Source organism: Lissotriton vulgaris, chromosome 8, assembly GCF_964263255.1.
Source record: "Lissotriton vulgaris chromosome 8, aLisVul1.2, whole genome shotgun sequence".
Lineage (NCBI taxonomy): Eukaryota > Metazoa > Chordata > Amphibia > Caudata > Salamandridae > Lissotriton > Lissotriton vulgaris.
Genome location: NC_141696.1, coordinates 983,540,567 through 983,563,789, shown reverse-complemented (window position 1 = coordinate 983,563,789; position 23,223 = coordinate 983,540,567). Strand labels below are relative to the sequence as shown.

General features: G+C 49.4%; 1 protein-coding gene across 12 annotated transcripts in view; it reads right to left on the bottom strand.

Annotated features, from left to right (window-relative positions):
- MYCBP2 (MYC binding protein 2) overlaps positions 1-23,223 on the bottom strand; it is a 2,065,574-nt gene that overhangs the window by 235,206 nt on the left and 1,807,145 nt on the right. For all 12 annotated transcript variants that reach the window (XM_086934832.1, XM_086934837.1, XM_086934835.1 and 9 more), the window contains one exon: positions 20,497-20,780. In XM_086934832.1, coding sequence (XP_086790958.1) covers positions 20,497-20,780 — 284 coding nt within the window. The remainder of the gene's footprint in view (positions 1-20,496; positions 20,781-23,223) is intronic.

The window sequence follows — 23,223 nt, the reverse complement described above, 5'->3', positions numbered from 1 at the left end:
CCTCCGGCCGGAACCAGACTTCAGAGCCCGACGAGATCCGGACTTCCAGACCTCTCCGACCTCTACCTACATCTGCAGCACAGCTGAGATCCGTGGGTGCGACGAGACACGTGGGACCGGCCATCTTGGAGAAACTGCACTTCGCTTCCAGCACGACTTCAGAGGCATCCTCGAGAAAGTGCTTTGGGGATTGAGAAGCCCGAGCAGCTACTGCACAGAAGATCAGCCCTCCAGCATCCACGAGATCTGCATGGGGCCCTTTTGCTTGATTGCTGCTCAACGCGTTGTCTGGTCACTTGTCGGCTGGCTAGTGGCCTCCTAGATGACGATCCACGAAATCTACACCGCTGGTCTGGTTGCTCCAGACTGGCCCTTGCTTCCCTGCAAAGGAGAAGCACCCCGGACCCTCCTGGTCCGCACCAGACGCCTTTTCCACTCACCGTGTGGGTTGCCTTTGCCAAGGCCTGTTGACGCCGAATCCGGAACCAACACCGCCGACAGCGAGAGCCTGCGTGGGACAGCTCGTGGCTCCATCCTGGTCGAAGACACCTCCTGGTCCACATGGCTGCAGAGTCAAGCGTCCACTCTTCATCTGATCGCGACGACAGCATCTGGTTCCTTCCTGGGTCCACTCCAGTCACTGGCTAGTGACTGTGAACATTGTCCCCTCTGCTTTCAGGTCTCCATCTTCCTTGATCCACCCTTGGATCACTCCGGACATCTTCCTCCTGGTCGCCTGCAGCATCTTTTCTTCAAGGCTCCATTGCCTTCAACGCGGAAACCCGACACACTTTCACACCTATGCACCCGCAGCCCGTGGGTGAGGTAACGAGAGCATTTTGGTGCTCAAGGGTAGATTGACTCTCCTAGTGTCCAGGAATCCAGTCGTTTTAGTCTTAACCAGTCGGAACTGTCTATTACTTACCTTTTCGTAATTTGTAGTGTCCATTGACTTTGTTACGCATCTCGCGTGTGAGTTCACACTCTGCACACGCGACCCGGGCCCAGATGGAATTCCCCCTGACCTTTTTCTTAGTAATATAGATCTTTGGGCCCCACTGATGACTAGGGTCCTAAATACTGCTATCACCTGCGTTCTCCCTCCATCATGGTCTAAAGCGATCATTGTGCCAATCTTTAAAAAGGGCAACAAGGACGACCCCAAGTGTTATCGGCCTATTTCCCTGATTGACGTCTCGGCTAAACTTCTGGGAAGGGCACTCCTGAACAGATTGTCCGAGTGGACCGAAGAGAACAACACCTTCTCGGACACTCAATATGGGTTCAGGTCAGGGAGGTCCACCAGCGACCAATGCCTGAACCTATATATGCAGACTGCCAAATATACTCTGGCCAGTAAGGAACCCATTTATATGGGATTCATGGACCTGGCAGCAGCATTCGATCACGTCAACAGAGGGAAGTTGTGGGACATGATGGCAGGGATGGGGATCGAGAGCGGTCTAATCACCATACTAAGAGAGCTGCATAGCGACACCACGGCTAGAGTTAGATTTAACAGGGAGGGAGGATTGACGGACTCCTTTCCATGCAAAAGTGGAGTCAGACAAGGTTGTATTCTTGCCCCTTTTTTGTTCTCCCTTTACATTAATAATTTGGAACAGTTTCTTTTGGGCTTAAAGGCAGATTCCCCAAGGGTTGGGACGCGGCATATCCCTGTCCTGCTTTACGCAGATGACGCGGTCTTGCTGGCGCGTACACCCCGAAGCCTACAGATTCTGATAGATGGGTTCGTCAAGTTTATGAGCGATCTGGACTTATCTGTCAACCTAGGCAAATCTTACGTGCTCCTGGCAGGCAAAAAACCTTCCTCTAAATTTTCTTATACAATAGGCACCCATTGTTTAGAGGAGGTTAAAACGTTCTCCTATCTCGGAGTAACCTTTGATGGTGCTCTTCAATTCAACTCCTTGGTGGAAGAGCGCTGTAACAAAATGATTGCCTCTAACGGGGCAATAGCCGGATATGGCAGGAGGTTGGGCAGATGGAGTCCGGAACAGGTGATGAACCTGTACGGCTCCATAACATGCGCCAAAGTAAGCTACGGGGCAGAAGTTTGGGGCTTCGTGAACACCTCTAGAATTGACCAGGAAGAGAACAAACACCTGAAATCTATCCTGAGGGCACCACCCAGCACTGCTGGACTCATAGCTCACAGGGAGCTAGGGAGGCCATATCTGGTCGATTTGTTAAAACTTAGGCCAATTGTGGCGTGGCTAAAAATCTGGGTAAATCCAGATGCGCATCTAAGCAGAAAAATCTTACTGGACTGCCTAGGTAGGACCCACTGCATGCGCATCCCATGGCTCAAATATGTGAGAAATACTCTTGAGGAACTAGGGTTTGGAAACCTCTTCAAGAACCCCACTACCATTTCAGCACAGCACAAGAAACAAGTAGGGGAAATTTTCCTAGAGCGGAAAACCCAATGCCGTGCTGTGGCTGAAGGGGAAAAAAAGTCAGTAAGGGCTCATAATTTGGTGAAGAGTGTGGAGGGTATGGAGCCCTATCTGTATCTTGTACATAATACACAGGACAGATTTCTTATGTGCCGTTTTAGACTGAACCTACTTCCTTTTATGTTGGCCTCGCCAGCAGGTTTTACTATGTCAATCGAGCAGAAGGGACCCTGCGGCTGCGACAACCGGTCTCCGCAGGACTCCCTTCATTTTACCTTGCTCTGCCCCTATTATTTAATGCCCAGGCGTAGATTCCTAGTAGACATCCTAAAAAAGGCCCACCTGGAACATGCCAGAGATGCATTAATCTATTTGCAAAAAGCTTCTGACCCGCTAACCTTGTGTTGTGTTATGAATTTTATCAAGGTTGCGGTCCGACTAAGGAAGACGAGGGGAGAGGATTGAAAGACTTGGGACTCCCTGTTTTAAATTTACGGCCTTGTATGTTAGTATTTTATTGTTATTTATGCACAAGGATCTTGACTAATATTTAATGCTGTTTATCTATGTATATGTATGTGTGCTGTTATGGTGTTTTTTAATCACCGAATAAAGATTCTTGAATTGAATTGAATTGACTCTCCTAGTGTCCAGGAATCCAGTCGTTTTAGTCTTAACCAGTCGGAACTGTCTATTACTTACCTTTTCGTAATTTGTAGTGTCCATTGACTTTGTTACGCATCTCGCGTGTGAGTTCACACTCTGCACACGCGTCCCGTGGGCCTCCAGCCCCTTACCTAAGGTTAGGGTAGTGTAGTCCCAGCGATCCTACAGCCTCTGGACAGCTCCATTCCTTCTATCGATTTCCTTATACCATTTACTTAGTATATGGTTTGTCCTGCCCCTAGGGCACCATTGTAATTTGTGCAACTTAACGTATTTTTCTTAAGAGTCTTGTTATGTGCTTAGCCCTCTGATCTCATAAAGAGTTCAGAAGTGTTTGTTATTAATAAATATCTTGTTTATTTTCATAACAACCTGTGCGGTGTCCTTTCATTTGGTATTCAAGGGGTTATATGTGGTAAAACAGCTGGCTTCACATGCCAAAAGAGTTTAGCCTAAGACTGCTTTGTCCATGCTACCATTAGGATTGCTGGTCTATAAGGTTGACTTACAACCAATCACCATAAGGGTTGTTTGGACTGATACAAGGTGATCACTAGAACTAGTGAGCATCATATATCAGGCCAACTTCTCACAGGCACCATCAAGGGCTACCTCTCTGCCATTTCAGCATTTTTAAGGCTACCTGATCACCCTTCTCTTTTCAAGTCTCCGGTTGTAAATAGATTCTTGAAGGGCATCACTCACATGTTTCCTCCCGTTTCTTTCGTTATGCCTCAGTGGGACTTGAACTTTGTTCTTACTTATTTGATGTGCGCTCCTTTCGAGCCACTTCACAATTGCCCTCTTTGTCTTCTCACTCTTAAGACTGCCTTCCTGGTTGCCATCACCTCTGCCAGGAGAGTGAGTGAGCTCCAGGCTTTCTTCCATACCTCCTTTCCTTTCCATCCATCCAGACAATGTTATCTTGAGAACGCGTCCCTCTTTCCTGCCCAAGGTAGTCACAGCCTTCCACATCGGGCAGTCCATCACCTTGCCCACCTTCTTTCCGCCTCCGCATCCCTCGAAAGAGGAAAAGAGGCTCCACCGTCTGGACCCAAAACGTGCGCTCTCATTCTATCTGGATCGCACACGCCAGTTCCGGGTGGACGACCAGCTCTTTGTTGGTTACGTGGGTGCTAAGGAGGGACGGGCGGTGCAGTACCCTCTCAGTGGGTCGTGTTGTGCATCAAGGTATGCTACTCTTTGGCTAAAAAGGAGCCTCCTGTTGGGCTGAGGGACCATTCCACTCGGGCCATGGCGGCTACAACTGCCCTGGGTCAGGGAGTCCTCTTGCAGGACATCTGTCCGGCAGCTACGTGGGCCTCGCTGCACACGTTCGCTAAACACTGCCCGTAGCCCTGGAGTCCTTTAAAGCGCTCAAGCGCATGGTCTGCCTTGTCGCTAAAAAGGCGACGGCCATCAAACGGCATGTCCATCAGAGTGTTTTGGACATCTGCCGAAAAGTTGGCGGACCTTAACCAGGCGTGGCGTCTAACCGCCACCGTCGTTGCCATCGCTCTACCTAGTGAGTCGGTGGAATCCAGCCCACACCGGATAGAATATTTGGCTGCATCCCAACCCTCCACAAGGGCTTGGCCGAGTTTGGCCCGTACCTCCAACGGACACTCTGGCAGCACTTCCGCAACCGTCTTCCACAGAGAGTGGGTGTAGCGGCCCAAGAGGCATGCGATTTTGGAAGACCGCAGTCCCAGACTAAGGAAGGAGAAGATCTTTTTTCCGTACTACTTGTACCTCTTGGATTCCCTGTCCGGCGGAGCCGACGGGAATGCGGTCTGGGAATTGGAGGCCTGGATGACCAGGCTCTCGGGGGTGGGGTGGGTGGACAGGAAACATGGGTCGCCCAGGGCCGGGCGGTGGCGCCTGGCCACGTTTCTATCTGCGGGCGAACCCGTAGCGGGCCTGGACCAAGTGCCCAAAAGAACGTCGGTCAAAGCATCATTAAAGGGCAGCAGAGGCTCGGCCGAGCTTGACTGCGGTTTAAGGACCTCAGTGAGGAGGTTAGTCCTCACTGCCGCGACGGGGAGCTCAAGGCCCAAGGCCTTGGCAGCCCTCATCAACACCACACTATAGGTTGCCCCCTCCTCCGAAGCCACGGTAGGAGGTGAGACAAAACCAGTGTCTGGAGAGGTGTCCAGGCCACTGGCCTCCCCAAGTTCCCCTGTCCAGTCCTCTCGTGACTGACACTCTCGGGTCAGAGGGTCCTCAGACCCCTTCCAATCCTCCTCATCACCCATCTCCTGATACTCAGGGTTCTCAATTAATGGGGCCTGTTCATAGAAGTGAAAGTCTCCAAACGCCGTCGAAAGCGGCGCCCAGCGGCGCCACTCCGACGTCAGAACAGAAATGAAGGAGGCATCGGGGACGGCCCCGCCCGAGGACGGCGCCGGAGGCGACGCCTGACGGACCGACGCCGGGGGGACGTAAGGTCCACCGGCGACGATCGAGATCCCGAAGGAGGTCCAGAGGGGTCCCGCGGCGCCGGGCCCGAAGGCGCCGGCGGTGTCGAGATAGTGGGGCCCGTGGCGCCGGGCCCACAGGCACCGGCGGCGTCGGAGCTGACGCACCCGACGGCGTCGGGGCCGAAGCCCTCGACCCGCTAGGGGCCCCAGACGGGTTCGCTGGGCCCGAAGGCGCCGCGGAGCCCGTTGGAGGAGAGAGAGACCTCATTGCCATGAGGAAGCGCTCGATCTCCGGCGTCGCGTCCCGCCCAGGGACCGGAGGGTGTGGAGCGGGACGCGATGCCCGCGACTCCGAAAGAGCCGCGTGGGCGGTGTCACCCGAACCCCCTGCCGCATCGTGCGAGCGTCGGGGGGGTCAGAAGAGCGATGATGCCTCTTCGACTTCTTGTGCTTCTTACCGGACGACGACTTTGACCTCCCGTGGGACCGCGACCTCGCACGGCGCGGGACTGACTGCCGGAGTTCGAGTCGCCTGCGGGACCGCTCCCGCCTGGCTTTCGAAGAGAGGGCCCGGCAGTCGGAGCAGGCCTTGTCGTCGTGGCCGACGCCTAGACAAGTTAAGCAGAGGTGGTGCGGATCCGTGACCGACATCGTGCTGTCGCAAACCTCACAGTGCTTGAAAACAGGCATCCCTAGGCACCGATCGGAGTCGTAAAGACTTCGAAAAATGATCAAAAGGATTAAAAAAAGTTAGTCAAAAATTGACCAAGGGTTACTGCTTTTTCCAGATCTGCGCTTGCTGCCACGGAAAAAAGAAGAACTGACGTCAGCACGCGGAGGCGGCGTCTAAGTACTCCGACGACGTCATCATGGCGCCCACGACACCGGTGACGGACGCGGAGCCACAGACGACGCCTACCGACGCGCAAGGGTACTGCTACGCAAAAGTTTACGGATCCAGTCTGACGCCTGGGGATATTCTAAGGTAAGGAATCTAACACTAACTAATGTTTCTTACAGATATATCGTTACCGAAGGTAAGTAACTTGTGTGTTAGGACAATCCGATATTGCACTCCTGGGTTACTTCTATTAACTGAGCTTGGTGCACCCCCAGCACTAGCGTACTGAAAGCCTTAACTGCTCGCCAATGTTACCACAAAGTCAAATGATGAAGGGGCTGCACTTGGCCCGGTCTGCAGAGCCATAGAATGACTGACTCGAGGACATCAGAGGCAAATGCCCACTGCCCGGGTCTGACAATATGTTTATGCAGAGGACTATCGACATAGACAGAGCCCTGTTTTGCACTGCTTTACTTTTTATGGTGACAGCAAAATCCATAAAGATTGGTTTATGCAGTGGAAAACTCCCTTACGAGGGGCAGTGTGGAGCGAAAAGAAGGTCAGTAGAGAGATCGATTGTCTGACATATAAAGGCACTATTTGGCAGAAAGGTAAATAGAGTCCTCAGCAGCAATGTGTCTGAAAAGAAAGTGGCATATGGAGACTGCACCAACAGAGCCAACAGTTACTCATGCTGCATGCAGAAGTGATCGCAATGAGAAAGACTGTTTTGATTGTTTCCAAGCTCTAAGGAGCAACTATGCATATGGTGAAATGGTATGCATATAAGAAATTGAGATCAAAATGCAGTAAGATGATGGGTTTTGGAGGAAATATGTAAGTTAGGCATTTAGGGAAACACAAAAACAGGTGATTTTAAAAGAAAAGGTTGATCTGCCAAACACAAAAAGAATTAAATGGCCTGCATATAATCTCTGACTGTGCTCACTGCAAGGTCATGCTGGGCTAATGATAAAACAGAAAACACTAAATCAGAATGCTTGGCCTGCAGAGTATCAAGAAGCCATCTTACACAAGGCCACAACATCCAATGACCAGTACTAAATAGATCTACATGGTAAATGCCCGAGCTATTTGAAACAATGTCTCTGCAGCTACAAGAGAATAGACTTCTGAGATTAAATACTCAAATTTTATTGTTTATTCCATAGTTTAGGAAAGCACAGATGGGATGCAGATCCCTAACGGTCAAGGCTGCTAAGTTGTGGAACTCCTTGCCAAGTAACCAGAGACATATGGACTCAGAGCCATTTTTCAGGAGGGCACTGAAAACATGGCTATTTAGCCTAGATCAACAGGCCTAGGTCTTCTTCTGAGAAACTTCAGATCGCACTCTGTTTCGCCATGGCGCCGGAACAACTCTGCTTGAGGTAGCTGTTCGCGCTCTACAAATCTCGATATTATTTTTTAATTGAATGATTTCTACTTAAAAGGACAGAATCCGCTACCTCAGGTGCCAATTTGGAAGAGCTCAGCTATTGCCAAATAATATCCAAGCATTGAAGTGCTGATTGATGAGATATAGGTGCAGAACCCTCATCTGCTGCTGAGACTGGAGGTTCTTCCGAATAGGTAGGAGAACGGGAGAACAAACGCTCAGGCACAAGATCTTTGGGTACAACTCTTCTGGCACAGTCTGGGGCTATTACGATGAGTCCAGACTGTCCAGACTTTCTTCAGAACTTGAGGCAGGAGGTGGAATATGTACAGTAGACCTTATTACCATCACAGTTGCACAACAGCCTCCCAATGACTGTCAGAAGGAAAGCTTTCAGAGGCAACTAAATAACAAATATTTCTGGACAGATTAATAAGGAACTGGCGCTCTGACAGAGAACAGAGGCCTCTGATCAACATCCCTCTCCCTCAACCCAGCACCAAAGCATCTGTCACAACAATGAAGTCTGGGTTTGGAAAGGGGAGTGGCCTTCCAGGTATCAGGTTGGCGAAAACTGCCCTTACTAAAGATCCTGATCCGCAATCTATGAGATCTGGATCAAGTCAGCCAGATTGTCCTAATGTTTAGATCACTGAAATGTGAGGATCTACTCTACGGAACACATGTACCATCTGACACATGGGAAAAGAAAGATGCATGAGACCAGAAGAGAATAGAGCTTTAGAATCATTCTTACCGAAACGCAAGATTAGCCCAAAACATCAGGTTCATACCCTGAATGTCCCGAACTTGCTGCAGAAGGTCAGTAGGTCTTGAATGTCCAAGTGCCAGGATTGCCCCTATGAAGGGAATGGTGTGTGCTGAACTCCGGTGCAGCTTGCTGACGGAGAAAACAGGAAAGTTAAGACGGGAGCGGTCAACTGAAGATTGTCTGTGTCGGACTAGAGTGAGTCCACCTTGATCAGCCAGTCAAGGTACAGGAAATATGTGCCCAACTTTTACAAAATAAGCTGCGACCATGTTAACACCCAAGGACCCGAGGTGAGGCTAAAAGCCTGTGCAATAAATTGGAAGTGTTCTGACCCCATTGTGAACTGCAGGTAGAGTCTATGGGGCTGCAGGATGGGTATATGAAAAGATGTTTCCTGCAAGTCCAAGGACACCATCCAGTCTCCAGAATTCAGTGCACAGAATATTTGCCCCAAAGGGATAATTTTGAACTATTCCTTCCTCAAAGTGTTCCACGGCTGCACGTCCCACCCAGTCTGTATGTTTTTGCCACAATGAAGTAGAGAGAGTAGCACCCCTTGCCCCTCTCCTAGTCTGGCACTTATTCAGTGGCACCTTCTGCCAAACAGAGGTTGACATACTGCAGTAAAATTGAGTCATGATCTTCAGAAGTATGTTGTGGTTTAGGGGAGATATGAGGAGATTAAATGAAAGGCAGAGCACAGCCTCTTTGAATACTTTGTAAAACCCATCAGTCTGACATAATGGTTTCCAGATCGCGAGAACATATTAAATTCTACCCCTTAACAGCTGGCTGTGTGTCTGAGAATGCTAATCAAAGTAGTTGGGGGTGCTGCAGCAGGGGAGAAGCAGGAAGAAGATTGCTGCCCCTGCTAATGTGTACAGCTTTGACTGCCACTGCAATCTTTGCAGTGAAAAATCTGGGCCAGTTAATGCACCAGATGAGAAGATTGACCTTGCTGGTATACTAAGCCTTGTGAGTAGTCCTTAAACCTTATATAATGTTGGTGGAGTTGGCAAGCTTGTTTTAATAAGTCCAGGAATTGTGCTGCAGCACAATATCTTTAAATTGTTGAAGTGCCAAACCTGCCCTACCCCCTGAAGGGCTAGAGCTATCAAAGGGCATGTCGGTGATGGATTAATTAATTAATTGTGGGTTTGTAATGCGCTAGAATCGACTCCCGAAGGAGTATCTCTGCGCAGTAGACCGCTGGGGAACACGTCCTGGCTTTCCCTGTGAGATGGTCCCTACTGGGTATCTCCAAGGTGAAACCAGGCATCCCCGGCTTATGTGGGGGCCGTTGTGGAGATGAGGCAAGCTAATGCCCAGAGTTGCCGAGTGTGATCCCTGGTTAGAGTAGGCACCGAGATGAGAATTAACGAGTCCGCTGACCCTGGTCCACGACCCTGCCGCGTCGGGAATTGAACCCTGCTCCCGGGCCGTCCTCTGCTCTCGGGTCTGCCGCCTCTAACCAGTGAGCCACACTGTGAGAAGTTGGCCTGATATATAATGTTCACTGTTCTAGTGAGCACTTTGTATCAGTCCAAACAACCCTTATGGTGATTGGTTGTAAGTCAACCTTATAGACCAGCTATCCTAGTAGCGTGGATACGAGCAGTCTTCGGGCTAAACTCTAGAGGGCGTGTTAAGCCAGCTGTTATACCATCACATATACCCCTTGAACACCAAGTGAAAGGACACCACACAAGTGTTATGACAATAAACAGTGTATTTATTTAGATCACAACAGCCCTGTACTCTTTATGAGGACAGGGTACTAAGCACACAACAAAACTCTTACGAAAATACTTTAAGTTGCACAATTTACACAAATGCCCGAGGGGCACGAAAAACCATATACTCTGAAAGTGGAATGCGAAATTACTAGCAGGTAAGTACTGTACTAATAGGCTTTGGAATCGCTAGGACTACGTTACTGAACCTTCAGATTACTAGTAGGAGGCCTAGGGGACTTGGGTGCAGAGTGTGCACTCTCACGCGGGATGCGGGACAAAGTCTATGGGAGCTAGTAAAGACAAAGTTAGTGTTCTCGGGCGAACCCGATAAGGTAGATCGAAAACGACAGTGGATCCTGACCCTTGGATAGTGAGGCTATGCTGGGGCACCAAAATGCCGAAGTTACCTAGCCCAGGGGCTGCAGCTGCATAGGTCTCAAAAGACGTCGGGAATCCTCGTAGACGAACCAGGAGCCTGAAGAAAAGAAGTTGCTGGCAGGCGACCAGTGAAGATTGTTCGAGTGATCCAAGCCTGGATCGAAGATGGATGACACCTGAAAGCAGAGGGGACCAAGTTCGTGACTACTAGCCAGTAGTCAGGTGGCACCAGGAGGGCACCGGATGGTAGTCACCTCGACTAGGTGAGTGGGCGACGCTGGGCTCTGCAGTCTCACGGACCAGGAGGCATTGTCGGCGACCAGGATGGAGGTGCGAGCTGTCCCACGATGGATGATGCTGTCGACGTCGCTGGACCCAGGATTGGGGCAACAAGTCTTGGCAAATTCAAGCCCACGCGGTGGACCTAAAATGGCGTCTGGGGTGGACCAGGAGGGTCCGGGGTGCTCCTCTTTTGGAAGGGAGCAAGGGCCAGTCTGGCGCAACCAGACCAGCAGCAGTGATGTCGTCGGGTGTCATTAAGAAGGCCACAAGCCAGCGGGCTAGTAGCCAAACAACGCGGTGAGCGGCAAAAAGCAGAAGGGCCCCACGCAGATCGTGGAGATGTTGGGAGGCTGGACTTCGGTGCTGGAGCTGCTCAGGGTCGGGGCTTCTCGGACCCCAAAGCACTCACCAGAGGATCCCTCGGCGGTCGTGCTGGATAGAAGTCGTGCAGTTCTGACGATGGCCGGTCCCTCGAGGTCTCGTCGCACCTACGGTTCTCAGCTTAGCTGTAGAGGTAGGTAGAGGTCAGAGATGCCAGGGAAGCCGGGTCTCGTCGTGCTGGTCAGTCGGATTCCTGAGGAAGGACGTGCAGCAAACCGCAGAGTTCTTAGATGGTGCTGCGGATGCAGGGTGACTACTCCTTAGCCACAAGGGAGAAATCTTGAGAAGAAGTCGAGAGTTCCTTTAGTAGAAAGTAGTTTCTTGATTCAAAGATGATCTAATTTGGAAGGGTCCCCGCTCCTGCCTTTATCCTAAAGAAAGGGGTGGGTACGCGACTAGGTCCTGCCCTAGGGGTGGGACCAGGAAGGGGGGTGGTTACACCCCTCTCCCATGCCGGACTTTCCCCAGGCCAGGGGCTGGTGTGCCCCTGGAACTGGTTCTAGCCGGCAGATGCGTAGTGAGCACCGGGGTGCCACTCAGCAGTCACCTTCCTGTAAAGCCCTGCCTACCCAGGATACACAAAACCCTGTCTGGGATGGTGCTAGCACCGCCCCTGACAGGAAACCCTTTGTCCAAGCTCTCCTCGCTGGAAGGACTCCCAGCAGCAGGAGGTCAGACTCGTGTCTGTGGTGGCAGCATCCATTTTGTGGAGCTGAGGCTTCGTTTAACTTTTACCGGGGTTCACAGTTACCTACATGTCGTGTCCCTCTAGAAGGGTGGAATGCTAACCCCGTCGCCAGAATTGGCGAGGGGTTAGTATTCCAATTCGTATGACACCTTACTCGACATGTTTTGATAAAGCAATACCAAAGATAGCATTTAACCGCGAGGATTATAATGCACTTAAGAGTATATGGTATGCGTTATCATGGAACAGCTATTAGGACTTGGTTCCGCAAGCTGCAAACGGGCTCAGCTCATGCCAGAGCACCATTTCACACGACTCCAAGCACTCGGCCTTCAGGATTGTCAAGGCCTGCCATAGGAGTGACTGATAGGAATCGGTGTGTCCATTTTTAGGGTTAGATATAGGTATACTATATCTAAAGCAAAGGGTGAGTACACCACCTTGCCCCAGCTGTCGTGCAGCCAGTTGTGTCAGATTTAGATGGCCATCCAGGGGTGGCATAATACATGCTTCAGCCCCTGGTAGGCCCTGAGTACACCTATGCCCTGAGTTACAGGGTCTGATAAGGTGGCCCAGTTCCAATTGGATAATGCACCTAAGGTACACATGTCAATTTAGTGAGAGAACAGCTAGGCTGTGGGTCTGATTGGTAGGCCCACAGCCAGAGAAAGTCGTAAACCAGTGAAACAAAAGCAAACAATCTGGGTGATCATAGGATTGCAGACCCTACTCTCCTACACACACCACTCCACAATGCCTGGATGCCTGGATGTTTCCAGAGAATCCAATTGCTTGCATACATGTGTGATACCTAAGCACTAAGCTGATGCTGATTGCATGGCCTATGGCATTGGTGTACTCATGGCCAGCTCACAGGACATATTTGGCTGTCTCCTGACCATCCTGAAATGGTGCCATCAGGTCCTCTAGGATGGCTTGCAAAATAATCTGCTCACGTCCCACATAGAGTGTGTGTACATGCACAGAAGAGACACTATGTTCAAGCAGTACAGGGCCAGGTGTGCAGAGGAAAACACATTCTTACCAAAAGTGATATATTTGGATTCCCTTTTTTTGTGTGTGTGGGGGGAGGTGTGGGGGGGGAGAGAGGGGGGGTCAAAAGGAAAATGAACAGGCCTTTCTTTGCTTGTTGGTGCTTGTACTACTAGGCTGTCAGTTTTAGGACGTTTTGTTAGGAAATCAGGGTTGCTAGGTTGCTTAACCACATGTCGACTGAATGGAGAGGCACAAGTTAGTTTCCACCAGATCGGCATGATAGCGCCCGTGAATGCAACATTTCCACGGAGGAAGATGATGGCACAAGTATGACTATTACAGTTAGTAAACAGAATTTAGCCTTAATAGGCAGCTGCAACTCCAAAACATCTGCAGCTCTGCATTTTATGAGATGAGTCCAGCTCAGATTCTGCGGTTGTGGCAAACCCACTGGCATTCTGTAGGTTCAAGAAGAGCCATTCATCCATATTGGGAGGAGGGAGCAAATAATTCACTCTGGCATTCTCTGTAGCAAACAGGAGGCGAGAGATGAAAATGACGACCCTACCACTATGTGAGGATAGATGCATACCTTCATGAAGCACTACTGCTTAGACAGTCAGGTCTGGCGGGAAGCATACTTCCCCTGCCAGATGTACGAGTTACTTACCTTCGGTAATGATGTATCTGGTGGAGAAGATTCTAGCAGAAGATTCCGTCACGTAGAATTATCCCCAGGCGTGAGATTGGATCCGGAAACTTTTTTGCCACAGCATCCCTCGTGCCGGGGGCAGGGCAGCATCATGCGACTCTGCCCAGGCGAGGTCTGTGTTCGTGACGTCAGGTAGGTCACATAAGCCCTGCCACGGCGCGCCCAAGTCAGTAACGCGGAACCCCTAGGCAAAAACTGTGGGAGCATGGGAACAGTGTGCAAAAGGTAGAAAAGAGGAAGACACCATAAAGAGCAGTGCAACAATGCCGCGTCCAAAGGCAGGGACAGAAGAGGAACAGAGCAGAGCCCCGACCAAGCACCCTGACAGTACATAGACAGCCACCCTTATCTTTCCCTGTATACAAGGAACATGCGTAAAGGGTTAGGATACATGCAGCAGGCCTACAACCCCTATGCAGAAACAGGTAGGGGAACCAGTTGCAAAAATGGCAGGAACAACCAACTTCCAAGCCAACCCGGCATAGAGCGCAATCACCCTCCAAGTAACAAGGGCAAGGCATGACCAGCGGACCCTAACTCAGAGGTAGCAGAGGGGCAGGACCCCGAGCAGCAAGAAAGAGGGAAGTGAGGGGAGGCAGAAAGTGGAAGGCCAACCACCTCAACCTGGAGCAGCCAGAACAGCGGTGGACAGGAGCACCTCAACCCCGTCCTCCACAGAGCCAAGAGGAAGAATGAACAGCAACAAAACAGAACAGCAAGGATAGAGCAAAAGAATGTACTCACAGGAGACAGAGCCGAAGGTAAGTAACTTGCACATCTGATAGAGACTACTAGCCGCAGATTCCTTCACGTAAAATAGATACCCTAGCCATACCCACGCGGAAGGAGGGTCTGAGAAAGGACCCCACCAGCTATGACAGGACCGAGGGTCTCACAGGGGACCAGACCTGGGGACTGGCAAGTAACCCAGTCCCTCCTATGCTAGAGGAGCCCCCCAAGCAGAACACCACCGACCCCAGGGGGAAGGATGAAGAAGAGAAGGAATAGGCCCTCACACTCATGATCGAGGAACCAAGGGCAAGGCCAAAGAGGCCAAAGTACCCCACACCCCTCCAAGGCAAGAAAGCATCCACCCAAGGCAGGGGAAGAGCTCAGAGGGTCCAAGGAGACGAAGGAAAGAAGGCTAGTCCACCTCAGACCAAAGGCAACAGGCCAGCCAGACATAAGCCGCCAGAAGCAAAAAAAACAGCTCAGGAAGACCAGGGGGGGCGGGGGGGGGGGACACCTGACAAGGGAGAACACAGAAGCATCCCAGCCCGCAGGAGCAGGGAGGTGAGGAAATGGCTGGATACACCACCATGAGGGGCCGCGCACACAACCTCAAGAAGCAAAGCAACATACACAAACGCCATGGAGAACCGGCCACCAGAACACCCCAGCAGAGCGCAAGCTATATAACAGCTACCACTACCCCACACAGGGTACGTTAAATCCCAAGACATGGGAACCCTCTTTGGAAGAACTTCCGCAGCGGAGGAAAAAACAACAGACCACAGGGAAACATTCCAGCAAAAGGCTTGACAAGCAGCCCAAAAGGAAAAAAACAGAAGGCCTAATCTCAGGGCCAAGTCTGTGTAACAATTCCAGCAAAAACACACACACAGTGAACAAAGGGCCATCAATGCCAAGTCCCAGCTGAGAGGACTCAATGGCCAGAAACGCACTCTACAGTAAGAGCAACGTCCCAAGAAGGTCCAGAACCAGCTCAACTCTGCAGTCACTGAGGAGGGGAAGGGGGAGGAGGAGGATAAGGCGGAGAAGGAGCCCTGCCAAGAACCTCCGGATGGCAGAGTCAGCCGGGGCATGGAACAACAGGCTGCCATCAAACGGAAGATCAATGAGTTGCTCTCGAATATTCTCGGGGAATACTCCGACCTGAAGCCAAACATGGCGACTGAGAGCGACTGAGGAAGCCATGGTCCGGCCCGGCCGGACAGTGGTCAACAAGTAGATTTGCTTTATAACACAAAATACAGAGAGAATATCCTTCGACAATCTCACGTTGTGGGGCACAATCCTGTACCTCAATTAAACACAGACACTTTAGTACACTCAAAGTGAACAGGAAAGGGTTTTTAGGCATCTGTGGTAGGCATCAGCCTACCACAGAGCGTATTGTCGAGCGGGACTTGATACCGACTGATCCGGTACTCCCAGCAACCCTTACAACGATCGGATTTCCGATTCTGCCTGGCCGGTCCCGATTCCGGTGACCTCCGTATCTTTTTCTAGACGGAACCAAGCCATGGATCTTACATGGTTTTAGAGGCTTGTTACTATTAGGCATTTATCAGATGTCCTGATGATGATCCCTGTGAATTAAATGTGGGATCGAAACGCCGTCGACCAATTCATGTGCCATATACAGTGTGTATACCATGTACTATGTTGATGTAATGGCGCAGAAGAGGGAGCGTCCAAAGACGAATCCGCAACTCAACGCCTATCAGGAGCCGTAAAATCCGCCACCCTGATGGACAGTAACGCCATCCTGCGCCAAAGGAGATGCCGGATAGGGTTCCTCGAAGCCAAACCGCGCCGGGGACCGGAGCGGGACCCGGTCCGAAGCGGACAAGGGGCAACGCCGGAATGGCACGGATTCTACCTCCTCCGAGGCAGCCGCCCGCATGAAGGAACAAGAAGGACCAGGGGAGTGATACGAAGTCCTCCGCCCAGCATGCAACAGAGGTGGCCCGACGAGCCTTGCGGCGCCACCAGGGCCGACTCAACCTCCGACGAGGCAGCCGCCTGCGTGGGGGGACGAGAAAGACCGGGAGGAGGGCAAGGGTTCCCCGTCCAGCCTCAGCCCAGAGCAGGGCGAAGAGGGTCCACCGACCCCTGTGGCTCTGCCCGGTCCAGCAGCTGCCGGCGACGTAGCGGCGGCACATGGGCCTTAGACAGGAGCACCTTGTCAAAGGACCGAAAGGGGCTCAGGGATGCGACCCGAGCCCCGGCGACCTCCCGCGACACCACAGGGACTCCCGTGGATGTTTGTGGCTTTGAGTGCCTGGATTGTGGATTTACTGTGATCTTCGACCTAGACTCACTAATAAGGAGTATACTGGATTGCATATACATTAATAGTATCGCCTTCACTTTCCTGATTAGCAAGCGTACCTTGGGACATTCTAGTGTACGCCCTCACTTCTGAGGGCGTGCCCTGTGTGCACCAGACAAGTAAGTCGTCTTGTCCCGCAGGATTTTTGAAGCCTGTGGGTTTATTTGTCAAGTACCTGTGTCCTGATGAAGCCAAAAGAGACAACTGGCGGAAACGCGACCGCGACAACACCATTGTGATAAGGAGTCTCCATATATTTACACTTTGTGTTTGATTTCTGGCGCCCGGACTTATTTATATATTTTGTGTAAAGAGAATTTACAACTCATGCGCTGCGAGGATTTCCTTTGTAGATATATATCACTCTTAGTTAGGAGTGGATATTGTAAAATCTAATCTTATTACTTTTTTCTGTAGGGTACACTGTTGTATATGTAATGTATCAATTGTATTTGTGTGATGTATATATATATTGTAATTGTGTATAATTAATATAATTTTGTTGTTGTGTGCCACCTTGTCCAGCGACGCGGATACATGTTCTTGTAAATTAGTGGAATTTGATTCTATTGCCAATATTTGTAAATAACAGGATAATTAAATATATCTTATTTAAGAAGTTAATGTTGAAGTGATTCCTCAATAACTCTTTATTCTACTTTTTCATCTTGTGATCTCCCTAGCCCAAGTATGGGAGGGTAATTTGGGCAGACCCCCTTCATTATTTTCTAGGAGTTTGAAGCGAGGCAGAGACGCCATGGTCTGAAGGAGGGGCCATGGAGGAGCCGCACCCCTACAGCACCACATCCTCCAAGCTGGGATCCAAACCAGTTGGTGCCGGGGCCGAAGCCACTGGCGGCGCTGCGGGGGGCTCCGAGCAAGGCAAGGGATCCGCCGACACCCCTGGGGGGAAGGAGGAGGAGACACCAGCGAGGCCTGCAAAGCCGCAGCGTATGTCTCCATCTGGACTCTCGACGCCCCATCACCGGGAAACGGTGGATAGGAGGACGACTAAGGGGGCTGCATCTCCTGCAGAGAGTCCACGCCCCCAGTAGGCCGAAACCCAGCCCCCGGGGACAAACTGCGACACTTACCCACCGGGGAGCGACGCTCTCTCGACATCAGAGAAGGGCGAGGACGACGACCACGCCCGTATCTGAAGCCGTCTGCTGAGGCTGATCGAGGGGAGGAAGTCGACCTGGAGAGACGCGTCAAGAGTAGTTTCATTCGGCGCTCCCGCCTCGACTTCATCTTCAACTGCTGGAACGCCTCGCAATACGCGTTGCTGTGATCCTCCCCCAAACACCACAAACAAATGAGGTGAGGGTCCGTCGCCGACATAAGACGCCCACACGACGTACAAGTTTTGAAGCCCGAAGGCATTGGCACACTGTTCCCTACCAAAAGAAGAGACCATGAAGAGAAAAAAAGGGGCCCAAAACAGGCCCATAACAAGACCGGATCCGCGTTGCACACTGAAAAGGAAAAAACTGACACAGGCGCGCCGGGGCGGGGCTGATATGACCTCACTGACTATGCCTGGGCAGAGTCGCATGATGCTGCCCCACCCCTGGTGCGCAGGGATGCTGTGGCAAAAAGTTTCCGGATCCAGTCTCACGCCTGGGGATAATTGTACGTGAAGGAATCTGCGGCTAGTAGCCTCTATCGGATGCTGCAAAACAGTTTGGTCCACTCCAAAGACCCAGCGCTTTGGAAAGGTGCTGCTTTGGAATCTATTTTAAGGTAAAGAATCTGCATTTAGAAGTATCGAAATGAAGAACAAGTTGCTTAATTTCAATAACAATCATTCTGGTGGATAATCGATCAGCAAATTCCACATTACCCTCCCGTTCTACAGTGGGGCTGCATCTTAAAATCTAGAAAGGCCCCAAGTTGGTGATCAACATACTTTTACCAACAATTGCTCACGTTTTGCATCTGGCGGAATGGAAATATAAAAGACAAGAAACTGACATTGGGGTGGCACTTATATGCTGCTCTGATCTGCCATTACTGGGGCGGCATTGAATCAGCATGGAGCTGTACAGCACCAACCTACCATCCACTGAGCACTGCTATGAAAAATCTCCAGAATCTAGTCTGGTGCCTGGGGAGTAATCGAAGATGAGGAATCCAAAGTGACTAGTACCTATAAGAACATTTTCTGAAGAGTTGGCAGAAGTCAACAAAGCTGGGAGCAGAGCCACGGATCCACATGTCAGGGCGAAGAAAATGTAGGTCACATAAGCGCACCGAGGGGGTGCCTATATAAAACTCTGCTACTTCCTGGTTGATGGCAGGGCACTGCACAGCCACACAATGCTACCTAGATGTGTGCTGAAAAAACAAAATGTTGCATCTTTGGGAAGAGATTGGGTGTGGGCGGGGAAATAGTTAACAGTGGTCCTCTGTAAAACTGCCTGCTCCCTCAGATGCTACAGACTGTCCCCAAAGAGGGCACTGTCACTCCGGGACAGACTTCCCTTTTAGAACCTGTTACAACCGCATCTTGCTGGATGGAAACTGATCAATAGTTTTGACCACAACTGGAATTGGAAACAACTGACATCTATTTCCCAATCACAAATAGGAGGGCGATGCCCATGTCATGTACCTCAGATTTGCGATGCAGAAAGCCCTTGACAAGTTGCGAAGAATTTGACGACTCTTAAATAGGCTTTGTACACTGTAAAAAGGCATTTTGTCCATACAGACCCTGTAATTATGTGATTCTTAGGTTTTGTGACAACTTGTGGGCATATGTGTGCTGCCAAAACCTCAGTCCCAAGGTTTCAGTGCAAAAAGACTGACAAAATGTCCCCTTTTTGATTGACATAGGACAGTGTGTCTTTGTTACCTTTAACTACTGGAACAAAAGCTTTCAGGACTAACTGAACGACTCTTCGATATAGTAGCGCAACATGACATCTCTTTTGGGCCTATCTCACCACTGCTAAAGCTATTCATCAGTTTTGCTTTCCACCTCAAGATGGTGGCATACTCGACTAAGTTAAATAAAGAAACGGGAGAACATTTTAGTCCTAAACTCAGGATCTATATAGGAAGTGTACTGTCCATCAAGGTGCTGGAGTACTGTTTTCATCTGTCTCTCAAGAACCATTGCAAGAGCATCATGAGCAGCCCTTCTGGATGCGCTAGAATTAAGGATGACACGAGAATCAGTCATCCGAACTCAAGAAAAAGAAAGGAAGGGTTAAAAATGAGGAATCTGAAGGAATAAGCAACCAGTCAGAATAGAATGTGATTTCTATTTTAAATAATTAAAGAAAGGAAGGGTTAAAAATGAGGAATCTGAAGGAATAAGCAACCAGTCAGAATAGAATGTGATTTCTATTTTAAATAATTAAAGTGACATTTCTTAACTCAACGTTTATAAACCAAATACACATTCCATAAAGAGATACTGCACAGTTTAACACTTCATTTTGTTTGCAAAAACTATTTGTTGCAAACTATAAGCAATTCAAGAGCATCTCACAGGTGCATTTGGATAGTGTTGAAGCAAAACTGTACAACAATGCAATATATATGACAAACATGGTCCACAGAAGATATATTCAATATTCATTCTTTAGACTCAACAGCCATAAATTACAGTCTAGCTGTACACATGCAACGCTGCACAATCTAGACATGAACTATAAATAATATGTGGGTAGGATCTGATATAGTTTGCATGGTTTAGCAGAAGAATTATTTTACCTGGAATTAAAAATCATTGGCAGTGTGACGGTGGTGACACCTTTGCCAGCTGCAGTGCCAGCTGTTCCTGTTATAGTAGTACCCTTGGCCTTCAGCTGTACAGTGAGTGCTTTGGCAATGCATCCCAGGAACATGTCCAAGATCCCAAGCTTATTCCAATCTCCTTTCTCTGTCGAATGGATAATGTCACTAATATCTGCTGGCGGCAGAGCCTTCACTCCGATGATGCTGGCTAAGCGCGATGGCGTCACCTCTGGTAAAACACGTCGTAGCAACGATGTTACCTGTAACCATCCAAAAAATATTATAATTTGTTTCCACTGTGTCAACACCCTTTTCTTAAGTACTAGGCTCATCATCTTAAAGAAACCAGTCCAAGTCTGAACTTTCAAGGTTAAATTTGAACAAGTTGTTTTTCCTCTCTAGATTTTAATCCGAAATTTCCATTCAGTTAATATTTTAATCTGAAACTTAAACCTATCACAAAAGTCTCTGTAGTACCCAATTACCCAATTTGTGTTTTGCCATCAGAAAAAACAGACAAACCCTAATGAGTCTGGTAAGCTCAAACTACATGTGGAAAAAACGTGTTTACTAACTTCAGTCTAAACCATAGTATATTTGACATCGGCACACACACGTTATATATTGGTAGTTTTTGCTATTTAGCATTTGGAAAATACAAGAAAATATTACTTACATGCAAAAGAGTGGTGTGTTTTACCACTCATTCAACTTCCTCTAGATACCACTCATCTTTCATAAAAACGTGCACCTTCTACTTTTGTTCATGTTTCCGCAGTTCCATCCAAATAAATCTCTGTTGTATGTATGAACGTGTGCAAGTTGCATTTGTAAAGGGCAAACCTAATCAAAAGGCAGTGGAACACTGTACAGGGCCAAAGGCAAAGATATGGTCAACGAGTGATAAGCGGATTTTGAGAGATATCTATTGTTACCGCATTGTGATGCCTTAATTTCTCTCCATCATTGCAAAATGGCCTTGTGTGGGCAAGCTGCACACCATTGCATTAATCGAAGAATAGTTAAATTCATTTTTTTTTCTACATTGCATTATCCGTTTTTATGTTCTGGCTTGACAGGGCAGCTGTTACCAGACAATTGTGTGAGCATCACTAGAGAGGGGCTTTGATTTCGCCAGCATGTTGGGAGCCAAGAGAACAAGTTGTCATTGGGCAGAAGTTGTGTGCTTCCACAAAAAAGTGCTTGCCCTCCACACAGCTGTGATCGTTTCGTTTATCCAGCTGCTTGAGCTTGAACTTTCAGGGTCAGACAGCTGACATAGTAATGGTATTAAATTGACTTAGAGAACTAGATCATTTATGGTGTTTTTCTCTGGTAGCAGCGCAGATGGGAGGTGGGCAGTCATTAACTCACATGGATTTTTAGATCTGGCTTGACAAGGAAACTATCACCTGAGCGTTTAACCTACACACACATTATTCTTCAGTTCTTTGCTTTTACATACAAATGGCCAACTCAACCCAAGTGGAAATGGAAGTTTAAAATCCTAGAGAAACATTAAAAAAGCATGTTGTGCAAGTATGTTGCAAGTGTGGAAGTGTCTGATCTGTAAATAAACTAAAATGGTATGGTGTAACTCCTGGAAGCAGAGGTGTAGGAAGCTGGCTCTTTATGTAGTATACTAAAAAGAGGTATAATGTGCTAAGAGTCCAGTTATCGCCTATAAGTGACCAAGGAATTACTCGAGCAATCCCAAGATGCTCTCTTAGAGGGTAGTGTGGTCGATTAGCCTCTGACTGATCAGGGAAGTGTGTTAGACATCTGCTGCATACACACATATGATAAATGATACACACAACTCAATAAGGAAATCCACACCACTTAATGCACAAGTTACTTACCTTCGGTAACGATATATCTTTACGAAACAGTAGTTACTATTAGATTCCTTACCTTAGAATATCCCCATGCGTCAGACTGGATCCGGAAAATTTTGCGTAGAAGTACCCCTCCGCGTCGGTAGGCGTCGTCTGCGGCTCCGCGTCCGTCGTCGGCGTCGTCGGCGTCGTTGGCGCCAGGATGACGTTGTCGGAGTACTTTGACGCCGCCCTCGCACCCTTAACGTCAGTTCTTATACACAGCTTTTCCGCGCCAGAAACACAGAGCCATGATAAAATCCAACACTGGTGCCATGAAACTAGGGCCCTGAAAGGGGATGACCTTAACCCTAGATATCGGTTCGCAGAACGGGGAGGATGGGTGGGGCGGTAAGGAATCTAATACTAACTACTGTTTCTTACAGATATATTGTTACCGAAGGTAAGTAACTTGTGCATCTGAAAGAAACAGTATTAGATTCCTTACCTTAGAATAGATATCCCAGCAATACCAACCCCGGTGGTGGGTCTGCGTACCAATAATCACACCAGAAAGTCCTGGAGAACGGAACGGCCGAAAAAGCCATCTCTCCGGACTTGGCTGTCCAGGCAGTAGTGCCTTGCAAACGTGTGCATCGAGGCCCACGTAGCTGCCTGACAGATGTCCTGCAAGGACACTCCCCGACCCAGGGCAGTAGTAGCCGCCATGGCCCGAGTGGAATGGGCCCTCCTCCCAACAGGAGGCTCCTTTTTAGCCAAGGAGTAGCATACCTTGATGCACAACATGACCCACCGAGAGATGGTCCGCTTGTGCACCGCCCGACCTTTCTTAGCGCCCACGTAACCAACAAAGAGTTGGTCATCC